General features: G+C 41.9%; 3 protein-coding genes and 1 non-coding gene across 4 annotated transcripts; 3 read left to right on the top strand and 1 right to left on the bottom strand.

The window, feature by feature from the left end:
- Positions 1-17: 17 nt before the first annotated feature.
- bicd2 (bicaudal D homolog 2 (Drosophila)) lies at positions 18-5,908 on the top strand. Its single transcript, XM_061291672.1, has 8 exons — positions 18-564; positions 1,734-1,946; positions 2,040-2,192; positions 2,308-2,772; positions 2,915-3,913; positions 4,020-4,171; positions 4,446-4,677; positions 4,817-5,908. The coding sequence occupies exons 1-8, from the start codon at positions 331-333 to the stop codon at positions 4,817-4,819; spliced, it is 2,451 nt and encodes an 816-aa protein (XP_061147656.1). The 5' UTR covers positions 18-330; the 3' UTR covers positions 4,820-5,908.
- A 425-nt stretch (positions 5,909-6,333) lies between these two features.
- Positions 6,334-9,762, top strand: card19 (caspase recruitment domain family, member 19). The gene is made up of 6 exons (XM_061291248.1): positions 6,334-6,398; positions 6,769-6,908; positions 7,281-7,437; positions 7,642-7,704; positions 7,792-7,857; positions 7,981-9,762. The coding sequence occupies exons 1-6, from the start codon at positions 6,392-6,394 to the stop codon at positions 8,088-8,090; spliced, it is 543 nt and encodes a 180-aa protein (XP_061147232.1). The 5' UTR covers positions 6,334-6,391; the 3' UTR covers positions 8,091-9,762.
- LOC133162923 (U6atac minor spliceosomal RNA) lies at positions 8,961-9,088 on the top strand. Its single transcript, XR_009716301.1, has one exon. It is a non-coding gene; the product is annotated as a U6atac minor spliceosomal RNA (small nuclear RNA).
- ninj1 (ninjurin 1) lies at positions 9,271-14,174 on the bottom strand. The gene is made up of 3 exons (XM_061291249.1): positions 13,891-14,174; positions 11,232-11,460; positions 9,271-10,810 (listed from the first exon to the last, which is right to left on the bottom strand). Exons 1-3 carry the CDS (start codon positions 13,945-13,947, stop codon positions 10,662-10,664), a joined length of 435 nt encoding a protein of 144 aa, XP_061147233.1. The 5' UTR covers positions 13,948-14,174; the 3' UTR covers positions 9,271-10,661.
- Between the last annotated feature and the right edge of the window lie 266 nt (positions 14,175-14,440).

The raw sequence follows: 14,440 nt of genomic DNA, 5'->3' as shown, positions 1-14,440 counted from the left end.
TGAAAGAAACTACATTTCCCTTTCCACTGATTTGAATGTCATGCACGGGTATTTTTTCCTCTCCTCGATTATCTTCAACTCAAGTTTCGTCTGTCAACTGTAAGAATAGAGCAACCCACGAAAAGTCACCGAAAATGGAACAGGTGTCGGTTAGCGTGAGCCTTCTGCATGTTTAACGGAGCGAATAAAGCAGACTGAGGCTAAATTCCAACAATGCGCTTTAAAGGGAGAGTGCAGTGATTTGAAGTCCTGCTCGCTTTTCTTCTCTGCTCCGGCTAGCCAGGGCTGGGTCCCGTTACAGCTGGGAGGTTGCGGTTCGCCAACATTTCCATGGCGGACCAGGAATATCCTGAAGCGGTACTGGTGAACGAGGCCGGGCCGCAGTGGCTCCAAGTCGAGGTGGAACGCCTTTCTCGGGAGCTGCGTGAAACAACGCAGGAAAAGATCCAGGCGGCGGAATATGGACTGGCGGTCCTGGAGGAGAAACAGCAGCTCAAGCAGCGATTCGATGAGTTGGAGACCGAGCATGAGGTGGTCCGACAGGAGCTGGATCAGCTTAGAGAGGTACTTTAAGATCAGCCTTGAAACATTTGAAGATAAAACTTAAGACATTCAGTTTTTGTTTGAGTGTTACGTAAAAGCGAGCTAAGAAAAACCTGCGTTTGTCTTGAATTATTAAGGTTTTGCATCTGTTACACACGGATCTCTTGAGCTGAAATAGAGTGGCTCGTCTTGATAAAACATCCTTTTTTGAAAAATCATAATGCATGTGGTCGTGTATTTCAATTTTGTAATACAGTGGTGTAACTACATTGCATCTCACTGTTTCAAATATTTTGCATCTACACATAGTTCGACATCCAAACTACAGATCCACCGGTTAGCACATTTTGTAGTCTATTCCAAATAGTCTCGAGGCAATATTGAACCTCAAAACTTTGAACCAGACATACTAACCATCATGCTGCCTCTGTCAATTCATTCAGCATTATTTTACTATTGCTTATTGAATCTCATTAGAATGCGCTGGTGTACAAACTATCCTGTGATTATTATTTCGACATGCTTACGTTGCATGTTTGTATGCAGCGTGTTGGAATAATTACTTCATTATAAAAGAGAGACGTGTCATGTCGCGTCTGGACTTGTTCGCCTCGGTATGCTACGCCGTGTATTTCTATCCAAGCAAATTTGAAATACAGTGACTTTCCCAGCATGCTGAAAGACAGCGGTGCAATTTGAAGACAGACAAATTCCTCCCATGCATTTGTACAACTCCCACATCCTGCATGAGCACAGATATTGTACCTCCCCACCCCCAGCCACTTCCCTTTGCTGGGGATGCAGTCCTTTCTGTTACATGTTGTCACCCACCAACATTTTTTTTGAATGTGAAACCTATTCCCAATAATAGGTCAATGGTAGGTAATGGTCATCTGTATGCAATCTTTTGTGGCGTAAATCACAGTCAGTTGACTCAGGACGGTCTCATGATGATGACCTACTTCCTTCTTGAGTGAGAATGTCAGGGCTGGAGCCACACAAATGCGTCAAAGATTTTGATCAACAACAACAAAAAAAAGGAGAAGTTTCATTGTGTTGGTTTGATAGCAACAGATTCATATTGATGAGAAACTTCTCTTTCCTGAGAATGAATGACTTGAAATTCTGGCTTCTTATCTGATATTCACTCCATGTTTATTGCTATGTTTATCTGTCTTTTCTGTCTTCAGGCCTTCGGCCAAGCGCACTCAGCCCACAGGAAAGTAGCAGCAGACGGAGAGAGCAGGGAGGAATCGTTGATCTTGGAGTCGGCCAGTAAGGAGGCGCAGTACCAGCAGAAAATTTTGGAGCTGCAGAATGAGCTTCGCCAGGCCAAAGTCTCAATTGCCAGTGTGCAAACTGAGAATGAGCGCCTGTCACACATCGCTTTGGAAATGAGAGAGGTGAATAATATTCATAGTACAAAATGCTTTATTATGTCTGTTCATTTATGTGTGACAGACGTATTTTTTTCTTATTTCTGCACCACGGAGTAGACCTCTGACCAGGTGGAGCTGCAGCGCAGTCAGCTGCGGGATGACATCCGAGAGTATAAGGTGCGGGAGGCCCGCCTGCTGCAGGACTGCAGTGAATTGGAAGAGGAGAACATCTCTCTGCAGAAACAAGTGTCTGCGCTACGACAGAACCAGGTGTGGTTGCGAATAATATAAAAAACTTGCTTCATCCGTCGGTTGACCTTCTGCTTTTTAAGTTTCAACACAATACTTGACATATATCTTAACGTATATCTTAATCCCCGTTCAGGTGGAATTTGAAGGACTCAAGTACGAGATCCGCCGTCTGGAGGAGGACTCCCAGTGCCTGAACAGCCAGCTGGAGGATGCCATGAAACTGAGGGAGATTGCCGAGCGCCAGCTAACCGAGGCCTTAGAGACGATTAAAACGGAACGTGAGCAGAAGGCCACTTTACGGAAGGAGCTCTCGCACTACGTGACCATCGGCGGCTCCGTTTACAACGGCTCCTTCAATATCTCCTTCGACAACCTGAAACTGCACGACGAACCCTCCGCAATCTCCGATCTGGACAACGACGACTTGATCCGAGGCTTTGAGAACGGCTTGATGAAGGCGGGCGAAGGCAATAAAGACGACGATTCTTCGGCAGGCCAGAGAGGAGACTCCTTCAAGCCTGCGCCGAGCCTGGTGGACGACCTGCTGAGCGAGCTCAACATTTCTGAGATTCAGAAACTGAAACAACAGCTTGGACAGGTAGGAGAGCCATAAAACTGTTGAAAGGAAACTGCAGCCAAATTTGCAGATTATATTCAAATATGGATTTCAGTTGCAAAAAATATTTGATGAGAAATGTCCAAATGTTACATGACTGTAACTGCACGGATTTGTGTCTTAGGTGGAAAGGGAGAAAATGGCCCTCATCAACACTCTGCAGGAGAACCAGAAGCATCTTGAACAGGCCTACGGAACCGTATCCGAGCAAAAGGAAACAGTCAACAGACTCACTGAGAACCTTAGCGCCATGAGGAAGCTTCAGGCCAGCAAGGAGCGTCAGTCCGCCCTCGACGGGGAAAAAGATCGTGACAGCCACGAAGACGGAGACTACTACGAGCTGGACATCAACGGGCCGGAGATCCTCAAGTGTAAATACACCGTGGCTGTTTCTGAAGCCGGCGAGTTGAGGCAGGAGCTAAAGACGCTTAGGGCGCAGTACGAGAATTGTCGAAGCCAGTACCAAGACGAGCGGGCGCGTCTGGAGAGTGACCTCCATGAGCTCAGAACAAAGTTAGCGTCCCTGGAGAAGATTAGCCAAGCGGATAAAACGGAGATGGCCCGTCTGGAGAAGGAGCTCCGTCTGGTTACCCAGACCGCGGGGGAATCACTCGGCAGTCTCAACGTGGCCCAGGATGAGCTCATAGTGTTCAGCGAGGAGCTGGCTAATCTTTACCATCACGTTTGCATGTGCAACAATGAGACCCCCAACCGTGTTATGTTGGACTACTACAAAGAGGGCAAAGCAATGGTGAGGCGAGGACAAGAAGCAAAGGCACCCTCCTCTTCTGTACTTCTCACTAACGGTCTCGTTCCCGAAACCGACGCTAAAAAGGAGGACTCCGCAGACAGCGCCGTCGTTTCGGTCCCAGAGCATCGCCCGGAGCCCATGAACGTCTACAACCTGGTCGCCATCATCCGAGACCAGATCCGCCACCTGCAGCAAGCGGTGGACCGGACCACTGAGTTGTCCCACCAAAGACTGGCCAACCTTGAGCTGAGCGCGGTGGTGGATAAGGACAAAGAGGCTTGCATGGAGGAGATCCTCAAATTAAAGTCTCTGCTCAGCACCAAGAGAGAACAGATCGCCACGCTCAGAGCTGTGCTCAAAGCCAACAAACAGGTCAGAGGACCTCATTTAATCTATTTGAGCTCACTGTTTTAGATGCAATATTGGGTACACAAAATATTTTGGGGGGGGGAAAAATAATCCCAATTTTTCTATACAGACGGCTGAAGTCGCACTGGCTAACTTGAAGAGCAAATACGACAGCGAGAAGGCCATTGTGACCGAAACAATGTTGAAGCTCCGCAATGAACTCAAGGCTTTAAAAGAAGACGCTGCCACCTTCTCCTCCCTCAGAGCCATGTTTGCTTCAAGGTATGTCATTTTTGTTATTTACATCTTTCTTGGAAAAATAATCACATTTGTAACATTCATTTGAACAGAACAATAGTCTGTTCTTACATGAATGTGGACGAGGCACAAAGCATTGTGGGAACCCGTCTGATGTAATCTTGTCCTTCTGTCTGGAAAGTACATTAGAGCATTTGGTAGTTCTGCAACGGCTAAATGGCACCCTCTAGTGTCGATAGGGTTGATTACTTCCTTTCTTCCTTTAACTCATTTCTCATTTTCGACTCTTACCTGCCAGGTGCGACGATTATGTGACCCAGCTCGACGAAATGCAGAGGCAACTGGCGGCGGCCGAGGACGAGAAGAAGACGTTGAACTCTCTGTTGCGAATGGCCATCCAGCAGAAACTGGCCCTCACCCAGCGTCTGGAGGACCTGGAGTTTGACCACGAGCAGGCGCGCCGCAGCACTGCCACTATGGCGGTGGGAAAGAGCAAGACTAAGGGCAAGGGAGCCCCGTCCAGTACTCGCGTAAGTCCCGGCAAGTCAGGCTGGCTCCGAACAGCCCGTTTTTGTACATCCAAAGAACAACCATCCTGTTTTGAAAGTCAGCTGCAATTTTGATGATATTTTTACGAGACTGACTCCATTGTCATCTTTTCATCCACAGTGAATCTCTCAAGTCAAGTGTCCTTGAGGCGTCCGATGAGTGTGCAGTTTCCAGACATCTGTGCTCCTAATGTCGTCCCTCTAATTGCATTCCAAATTATGCATACCCAACAAGGGCCTTGTTTTATAGTGCCAAAAGGTTTTGTAAACTGTTACACACCACATCAGCAGTCTCTGTAGTCCTTCAGGTTTCCAAGATTGGACGACAACACACGAGTCAATGGAAGAGCACCATTATTGATGATCAAATTTACTGCCTATGTGTGTGTGTGTTACCCTGACTGAGCACTTTGCATTTTAATTGTCGCCACTTCCTTTCAAAATATTTTATCCACCCCACTTTTCTAATATTGTGAAATATTTTTACAGAAAGTGCATTTTTTTTAATCTGCCAGGCTCATCATCATTTCCAAGATATTCACTGGCTTTTGTTGTTTATTTGTATTTATTTTATAGCAAGAGGTCACCTTGTGGAAAACCTTAATTTTCAACCTGTTGCTTGAAATCATGAAAAAAAAAATAAACAAATGACAATTTCTGTTAGATAACAGGAAGGAAAATAATAGTTTCCAGCATAATGATCAACTACAGAATTAAGAGTAAATGATCTCTGTAACCATGGCAGAGCAAATTATGCTTGTCATCAGTAAGGAAGGGTATTAAATGCAAACGTTTATTTAAAGCTGTCTAAGTTAATGTCAAATAATAATAATGCATATTCATGAATTTTATTTACAAAAAATGTCGTGCGTCTGTGTTGTACTGTATAAGATAGGAAAAACACAAAAAACTTTTCTTTAAAAAGTTTGCCTCCAGTGCCATTTCATGTGATGGTTGTAAGTGCAATTTCCAAGATGGGATAACTCCTACCCTTGGTCATACCAAGTGAAAATCATGTTACACGGTGTTTGTCACTTTCTCCTACTTGAGTTGTATTTCATTATAACATAACAGTTATTGTTCAGTTGTGTTGAACAGAGGTGGATAGTCAAAACAATTTCACAAAGACTTGTGGTAAAACACTAGCAAAAAGTCATCATGACTGCAAAACTGTTAGTTTGACTGGTAAACAAATAAAATGCTCTAACTCCCATGGTTTTGAAGAGTTGTTTCTTTATATTTAGAATTTCAAATGTGAAGACTAAAAATAAAATTATTGATAAACTATTGTTCAAGCAATCCATGTTACTGATCTTGTCATCTATTTGGACTAATGTACTCAGTAGTTACACAATTAATTACATTTGCACAATCTAATGAGATCCCGAGTGAGCGCTGTGGCATATTTCTAGTCGTAGAAACATAGTAATTCATTTTTTTTAATTCAGTGCCGGAAATATGTTTGCAGTCTTACTAATTTGTCCATTTCGTTTGAAATAAGTGAAAAATAAAAACATCATTCGGAACATTTATTTTAATTAATTAATTATATACATTCATTCACGAGCCTCCTCGACATTTATTTTTCAGTCAATATTTTACGAAATGACAGCTACATTAACTTCCGTTTCCGGTAGCGTCGCGTAAACTATGACGTCAGGGGGCGTGTCTCGAAGAGGACAGAAGGGACTCGACCATGGGAGGTACGTTCCTTTCGATGACTGGAAAAATGTTCATTTATCCCCTTAGCGTGCCTTTTTTGCGCTATAATAGTGAATGTTTACATTCTAATCACGAGTAGTAACGCAGCGCGATGCACAATTTACTTGCTAATGACCACTGTTCCGAGATAAATACTGTTGAGGCGTCCTAAAAGTTTAGTTTTCATATATGTCAAAGCTACTGCGGTCACTCGCCGACTCAGACGGAAATGTACTGTGTTTCTCTTCGATTCTGCTCTAATACAACATAGTTCATGTAAAAAAAAGTGTGCTTAGCAACATATTTGTATTTTTGCCAATGTCTCGGCTTTGGCATCGCCTTGAATGAAACTCTTGTCCTGTGCGTGGACAGACAGTTTCCATGACCAGCTGACAGAGGATGGCGCCTTCCTCAGAACAGAGAGGAGACTGGACACAGAGCTGGTGGACAAAATTATTCTGCAGCTCAACAGAATCTACCCGCAAGTACTCTCAGACAAGGAGGCCACCAAGGCAAGTGGCATGTGCACACATTACACATCAAGTGCTCAACTTGACTTGAGTATTTGTTGTCAAACCACAAGGATAGAAATGTAAATACTGTCACTGCTGTGGGATTTTAAGGATCAAATGTGCTGCCTGTGCATTTCAGCAAGTGTGATGGATTATTAGTATTATTGTAGTATTAACTCATAAGTACCTTATGATGTCTGTCATCTGGGTCTCCCAATAATTTGGTGATTCCTTCATGCACCACAAGAGGGAGCCCACATACCAAATAGTGGCACCGCACATGGACAATAACTGTATTAACTATTTCTATGATGGATAATTAGTTTAGAAGTTAAAAAAAATAGCAATCTTCTTTCACATTTGTGTCATTAGTTTCGCAACTTGGATGTGCCCACGTGCCTCCGCCTAGGTGAGCTCCTGACGCACCTGCAGGCAAAAGGAGAAGAAGCCTGCAGGGAATTTTACAGGGCTCTTCACCTGCATGTTGAGGACGTCTATTACAGCTTGCCAACACGGCTCCGCCTCCGAGGTTAGCAACAGATATTTCGCTTGTCATGTAGGTCCAATTCCTTGTTTAGTAAGTTAATGGAAAATATAACGTGAATTCAGTTGAACCAACAAAGTTGATCACAATTTGTCACTATCATGAATCATTTACAGGCAACATTTGAACATTATTATACATAAATTTCATTGTATTCCTACAGTTTATATCCTCGAAATTTCTCTCCAGATTCTTTTGATCCCATCGCATATCCAAGTGCCTACAAAGAGAGACATGTCATGAACGACAAAAGTAAGAGAAATACAATCGAATGGACTCTATTCTCAATTAAATCACTGTATGGGTTCAGCAATGGCATTCAAAACTACCTCTTTCTAGGTCCACTCTTCTTTTTAGGCTGCTTCAGTGTTGCAGTTGGAATGGCATTAGTCTATTACTTTGGTGGTAAGGATCTATTTTCAGTATGGCATGCATATAATCTCAGGAGCATTCATTCAGTTTAAAAATGACCCCCAAGTTGATTATGTGGGGTCAAGTGTGACCACAGAGGCTATGCTTGTTCTGTAGAAGCCAAAGTGACTGGAGGAAGCAGGGCCCTTGGGATGGCGGCTTTGGGTTTGAAAAGAAAAGCTCGCGAGATCCTTGTTTGGTACACAGAAGAAAGCCTCATGAAGTAAGGAACAACTGAGTCTCAGTGGGCATGGGCTTCAGGGAATCTTCATTTGAACCAAAGCACAGCACCATACTTTGCCTTTCAAAATAAGATGAACACATTTTTATTTATTACTTTTGGGGTCCAAAATAGAAATGATGGGGAACATTTGGGTCTACAACTGGCACCTTGCCTATACTTGCTTACTAGCTATTTAATTCGAGGTAGAGGAATTATTAAAATTAACAGGGATGTGTTACATTTTCAAAGATTATGAATACAATATTCAGTGTTGTTTTTTGTAATGGAAAGCCCTGCTATATAATGATAACTAGATCTGTTATCTTTGTATTTCAGAGTATTTGCCATGCACTGGTTGTTGGATGAAATTATTTTTGACGCGTCAAAAAAATGCAGTGTGCTGTGCAAACATAAACAAGCTGGTAGTTGTCGCCCTCGTGTGGTGTAAAGATAGAGTACAAGAACAATAGTGTTCAGAGAGGGTAAAAATCGACTCGCGAAGATATATGCGGTTATTTTTTTGTATATGCTCGATCATGTAATCGGATGTAATAACGCATTATCAATTGGTTTCGTTGTTTGGATTTCAATTGACATACTGTTTCACGATGCGTACTCACGTGACTCCTCTAGCCAATCACTTCCAACGTTGATGCGCGGTGCCTTATGGGTCCCAGTCTAAAAATTAGAAAAGCGAAGCAATGCCCAAATAAAAACCACAAACGCCTTCCAACTAATAAGAACTACATAATAAAGAAACAATTCCATTGTCGTAACATCGTAGAAGCAGTGAATTTGGTTATGTTGTAACCGTGAGTGTAAAGGGACTGCGTGGTTGTCACTATAAGTAGCCATATTGTTTCATGTAACTGACGTGTTGTATGAAAGGAGAGAAGGTTAGCACTCCCCTTGACAAGGATGGAAATGGCCCTTGTGGCCTGCAACACATATATGGTTAAGGCACTGCCACCTACTTCGTGGCATCTCTGACCAAGTTTTTTTCTATAAAAATATCTACAATAGAATTTCATGCCATTAATCTTTATTTTAGCAGTTAATAAGAATTCAACGAGGTTAAAAGCACTAATTGAAATGAACTCAAGCTTGAATATGTTGTACATTTCTGTACCCCCTCTTAATATTTAGTGACCTGCTAAAAAAAATAAAAATAGTAATAATAAAAATAGGCAACACATATTTTTAATGTCATAAATCACCTTTCAAAATATTGATGGACTTTATTGCTGACATTAATTGGACATTTTTACACTCGAGTGCCTTTAGACAATTAAAAAAAAAAAAAAAGAAGATGACAAATAGTGCCTTGTAATGACTAGATTTATTCCCCAATCAAACAGGTATTGTTGAGGTAGTACATCTCAGGCTGTTGTAAAGTAAAATAAAAAAGGGCTTGCGGACATAACAGTAGCTACGGTATGGTGGTTTGTAAAACTATCGTGCAAATACGTATAACCTTGTGTTTCTTATTTTTCTATATTTCTGTGCAGTTGTGTGTTCATATTTTTAGTCTGAGTGATGTTAGCTGATATCCTAACTTTTGTGTGGCTGCTTCCATTTTCTTATTTTTGTCATGTTAAGATGCCTTCGATTAAACAAAGTGCCACTTTGGTCCTCTGAACTATGTACAATCTGACAATAAACAAAATGGTACCATTTGTTTGTTTTGATCATACCTTTAATTTAAAATAGTGGTCACAGTGTGTATTATGTCATAGTAAAATCCAAAAGAGACTTTAGTCTTTAGAAAATGCTATAAAAAAATAATAATAATAATTGAACAGACCCTTAATGTATATAACTAAAATATGCAGATTACTTCTCTTAAATACACAGTAGTGGTTGCATAGCACATTAAGTATACAATAAAATAAGTAGCTCTGTCTCTTTGTTGATGTAAATGGAAAATTATTCTTTCAATAATAAAGCTTTTAAGTCATGTCAAGTTCTTCAAGAACTTGTTCGGTTCTTTAGTTGAGATGTGCAGTAAGGCAAACCTTTGGGAAGGAAGTATGGGTTGTACAGTATGATGGCATCAAAACTTAGTATTGCTAAAAAGATGTTTTTGTAATAAGGCAGTTGCTAAGCCACAGCTACCTGAGCATGATATTTAAAAAACAACAACCATACATTTACCGTAATTTTCGGACTATAAGTCGCGTTTTTTTTCATAGTTTGGGTGGGGGAAGACTTATACTCAGGAGCGACTTATATACATATATATGTTTTTTTTTCACTTTTTTGGGCATTTTATGGCTGGTGCGACTTATACTCCGGTGCGACTTATAGTCAGAAAATTACGGTATGTGAAAACAGCTAAACTCAATACTGACCACAGTTAGAAAAGTAACACAGTCATTGTAACGTGGATCGTGTTCACTGAGTCATTTGATTCTAGGCGGGCGTACATTTGCTCTCCTCGAGCCCGCGAGGTCAAATTCCAGGACATAAGCATCTTTGTATCCATTTTCCTCACAGTTTGTAGGCAGAGTAGATAAGCTGTCCGTGAGTGTAAATGCATTTCGACTAAATCCACAAGGCATTCAGATGAAGGTGGTCACAGCTTGTGGTCATCGTTGGGCCGCTGGACGCCAAAGGCCGTGATGAAAACGTTAACCACGACGATGACAAACACAAAGGCTGTGGTCATGTTCTCCATGATGTTCAACCTGTAGTGCATGTGTTCGTCGTTCAGGTTCCACTTAACTGCAAAAGATAGGAAATGTGGCGTTATTATCATTTTCCACTAGGGTGCAGCAGAGAACCAAGTAAGCAGCGGTATGGAGGACGTTAACATTTATTAACTTAGTGTTTTGCCTTCTGATTAATTATTAGCTTGCACTTATTTTTTTAATACTAGGACCAGGCTAATGCCACTTAAAATTTTTTTTTTTTAATTCGTGATGACCCTGTCTTATTAGCGTTCTCAAATGATTGACAGGCAGTTTCTGTGGAGGCTCTCTGAATTTAGGAGCATTTCACAATAGCATGCATGCACTGTTAGGATAAGATAAGGACGCACGTTGACAGGCTCGGCACGGCAACACGGCGCCGAGGGGCCCCATTGAGTAACGTTCGGGTTAGGGTAGTGAAAGTAACATGTACGACAAAACGATGATAATCCTACCGATGAAAATGAGCATTATCCCCACTAAGATTTGCAGGGCGAGGGAGACGCCGATGAGAATGATGAGCGGTGTGTAAAAGGAGAAGGACGGGCCTTGCTCCAGCACGGCCTTCAGCTGCGAGGCGTTGGCCATCAGCAGGGCCACATCCAGCATGCTCTGCGCCACGCTCTTCTTGTTGGCATAATGGTTCATGTTCATGCGTCTCCTCGGGGGATCACGGAGCGGAATCTGGAATGCAAAAAACGTGAGGAACTGAAACTGTGACATCTTACAATAAGAAAGCTAGCGTGCTTTGAGTTATTATTTTAAGTTTTCAGATTGATGTTGTGGATGATTTGTTATTTGATTAACTTGAATCGTTTGACCTTTGGAGACTGTGCCCATTGTCAAATCAGCTTTCAATGGTGCCATTAAGATGAAATGAATGACATCCAACACAGTGTTTCACTTAAAACCTTGACTAAGAAATACTTTACTTTCATTTCCTTATCGGGGCTTTGGGGATTATTATTTTCTTTGCACGATGGAATTTCCAAAGAGCCTTCAGCATGTGTGTTTCTTGGCACAAATGATGACTTTCAGTATTAGAAACCTGTTTATTAGTTCCCTACAGTGTGAACCAAATGCTTTCCTTCTGTTGCGCTCTAAAATGAGAAATGCCTCTTTTTCTACAGTACATTTGTCATTTCAAAATAAAAATTGTGCAGGGGTGCTACGGCAAACTGAATGAATGAAAGATTTTGAAGTGTGTCCTCCCGTCAAGTACTATTGTAGGTAATTGAATCAAGCTAATCGATATTTTTTGGTCATTCCTCAAGTATTCCCACTTGTTGAGAACATGCTGAATTGTTTTGTCTCTTCCGTGCGTGTAATATCATGTGGTCCTCGCATTGTGCTGAGGTTGACAGTTGTTTGTCCCTTCCAGTATTTATGGGTCAAAATGACCTGGTACTGTGTCGTCAGTTAGCTACAGTATCACAAACAATGGCAAAACATAGCCATAACAGGTGACATGTTTTTTTTCTTTTGCTTCAACATTCTTCAGTGGATGTAAAAAGTCTACACACCCCTACCTTCTAATCGGTTTTGTGATATAGAATAAGAATTTCCACTAATAATGTGACCTATGGTATAACTAAAAAAAAAAAAAAAACACCAACAACAACCGACATAATCTAGTTGCACAAGTGAGCACACCCTCTCATAACAAAGATGTGGCTGTGTTATAATGTTAAATGGAAGTCAGCATGCAGTTGCCACTATTTACAATGCCTTTACAGAGGGCCCCAGTTCTAGTTGAGGAAAAAACGGCCCCAAAGCAAGAAGAAATCTGACTAAGAATAATCACAGTAGATTCCGACATTGCATTAGCATTTTTATCCCAATGTGGTGTATATTTTCTTGAAGGGGAAACCTCTTATGGAAGTCAAAATGCTTACTTAGTAGTTGAAACCAAAACTTGGAACTTTTTCATGACCTACATGGCCACGGTTCTGCTTTCATTGCAAAGGTCATAAAGCCTGATCCTTTTTTTAGACTTTAGTGGGTTCATTTAATACTAAGTGGTCTTTACCCAGAGACAGTGGGAATGAGCCAAACAGCAAACAAACTACAAAAGCAAATTAGAAATGGTATCAGGCCCATTTTGACAAGTTGCGTGATTGGAATGGATAGGTCATTCCAACCAGGAAGTGGCCATTCATAGACTTCCCTGTTTTGTATGCCCATAACCTTACATAAGAGGAAACCCAGATCACTGTCAAGGTTTCATCTGCAAAAAAGCACACAACAGCGGTTCAACAAGGGCCTGCCTTGTGCTACGACTGACAACGCTAAGTTGTGGACCAGAGTGCCACAATCATGACACTATTTCCTTTTCAATTGCTTCGCTCCTTTATCGGCGTTGAGAGCCTTTCTCAAGAACTTGGACTGGCTTCTTCCTGTGGGCCTGTAAATCTTCTGGGACGTTGTGATGGGTCATGGCTCCCATAAAAGTCAATAAGAAGTTCTATTCCCCCACTGTTCTTTAGAAGTACATCAGAACCGATACTACACATTTGACTAATCAGCTGATGTTTAATTTTGAGAATTGTTGACTGCATGATCATCTGGTTCATTCCAGTCGTTCGTGTGATGACGTCATTGTCCCGTCACAATATTTTTTCCCATTACCCCAACAATATTGTATGTTAGACTAACCTTAATTACCATTAATTTTTTAATTTCACACATTAACTCAACTAATTTATTCGGCCCGTTTAAACGCACGTGTACGTGGCATATAAGAATAAGAGTAGGACCTATTGTATTCTATTATAAAGAAGTATTAGTTTACTATATACACACAGTCCTTACAGTATACAGTAAATAAAACCATTAAAGGCCCATTTCTTCACATTGACCAGATTTATCCCCACCCCCGCAACATCATCTAAATGCTGTCAGACGCTCAAGCGAACTCCTTAGTTTATCCCAGTCGTCAAATGTAAACGCTTGTATTGGTTTAAATAAGTAGTGAATGATGGGAAAAATCTGGCTGAGTTGTTATTTCCTTTCACCCTCTGCGGAGCCCGACTGGTTTATCTCTATCGCGGCTTAGCCCATCACAAGTAGCCTATAATAGGAGGGGTTCGGTCCGGTCTAACGGCACCGCCTTACCTCTGTCTCGCCGTTCGGGTCCGCGTCGCCGTTCATCTCCATGTCATCTGTTACCATCTCCGATTAATGTTGTGCCCTTCCAGCACCCGATAGGACGTGGATTAATCCAGGAATGTTGTAATAGCCGCGGTGGTCGAGCGTGTGGGTTGGGGGACACGCGATCACCGTCTGTGGAATTACAACCCTGACGTGACGACAGAAAGAGGGGAAGTCATGCCAACGCTCCCGCCCCTCTACCGACATGAGGGCAGGAAGACCCGCGGACTACACCCACTAGTTTAGTTGTCATGCTTCGAGCTTTGCTCCCATTTTCTCTCACCACAGTCGGAAAAAGTGAAAATAAGATGAGTAATGTTTCCATTGGGGAAAGTAAGCAGCTGATGAACTTGACTTGCGTCCCTGCAGCGTTTACAACCAACATACGGCGTTTTACTCCCACCTAGTGTATATCAAGCGGTATTGCAGTCTAAGTGTCACTATTGCAGATGCTGAAAATGTTTTATTATGACGTTGTTTGGATTAAGAGGAGAAAGTAACATGATAGGTAATC

The sequence above is a fragment of the Syngnathus typhle genome, linkage group LG11 (assembly GCF_033458585.1).
Source record: "Syngnathus typhle isolate RoL2023-S1 ecotype Sweden linkage group LG11, RoL_Styp_1.0, whole genome shotgun sequence".
Taxonomy (NCBI): domain Eukaryota; kingdom Metazoa; phylum Chordata; class Actinopteri; order Syngnathiformes; family Syngnathidae; genus Syngnathus; species Syngnathus typhle.
The sequence above is the reverse complement of the archived record's forward strand: the minus strand, read 5'-3'. Positions and strand labels throughout refer to the sequence as shown.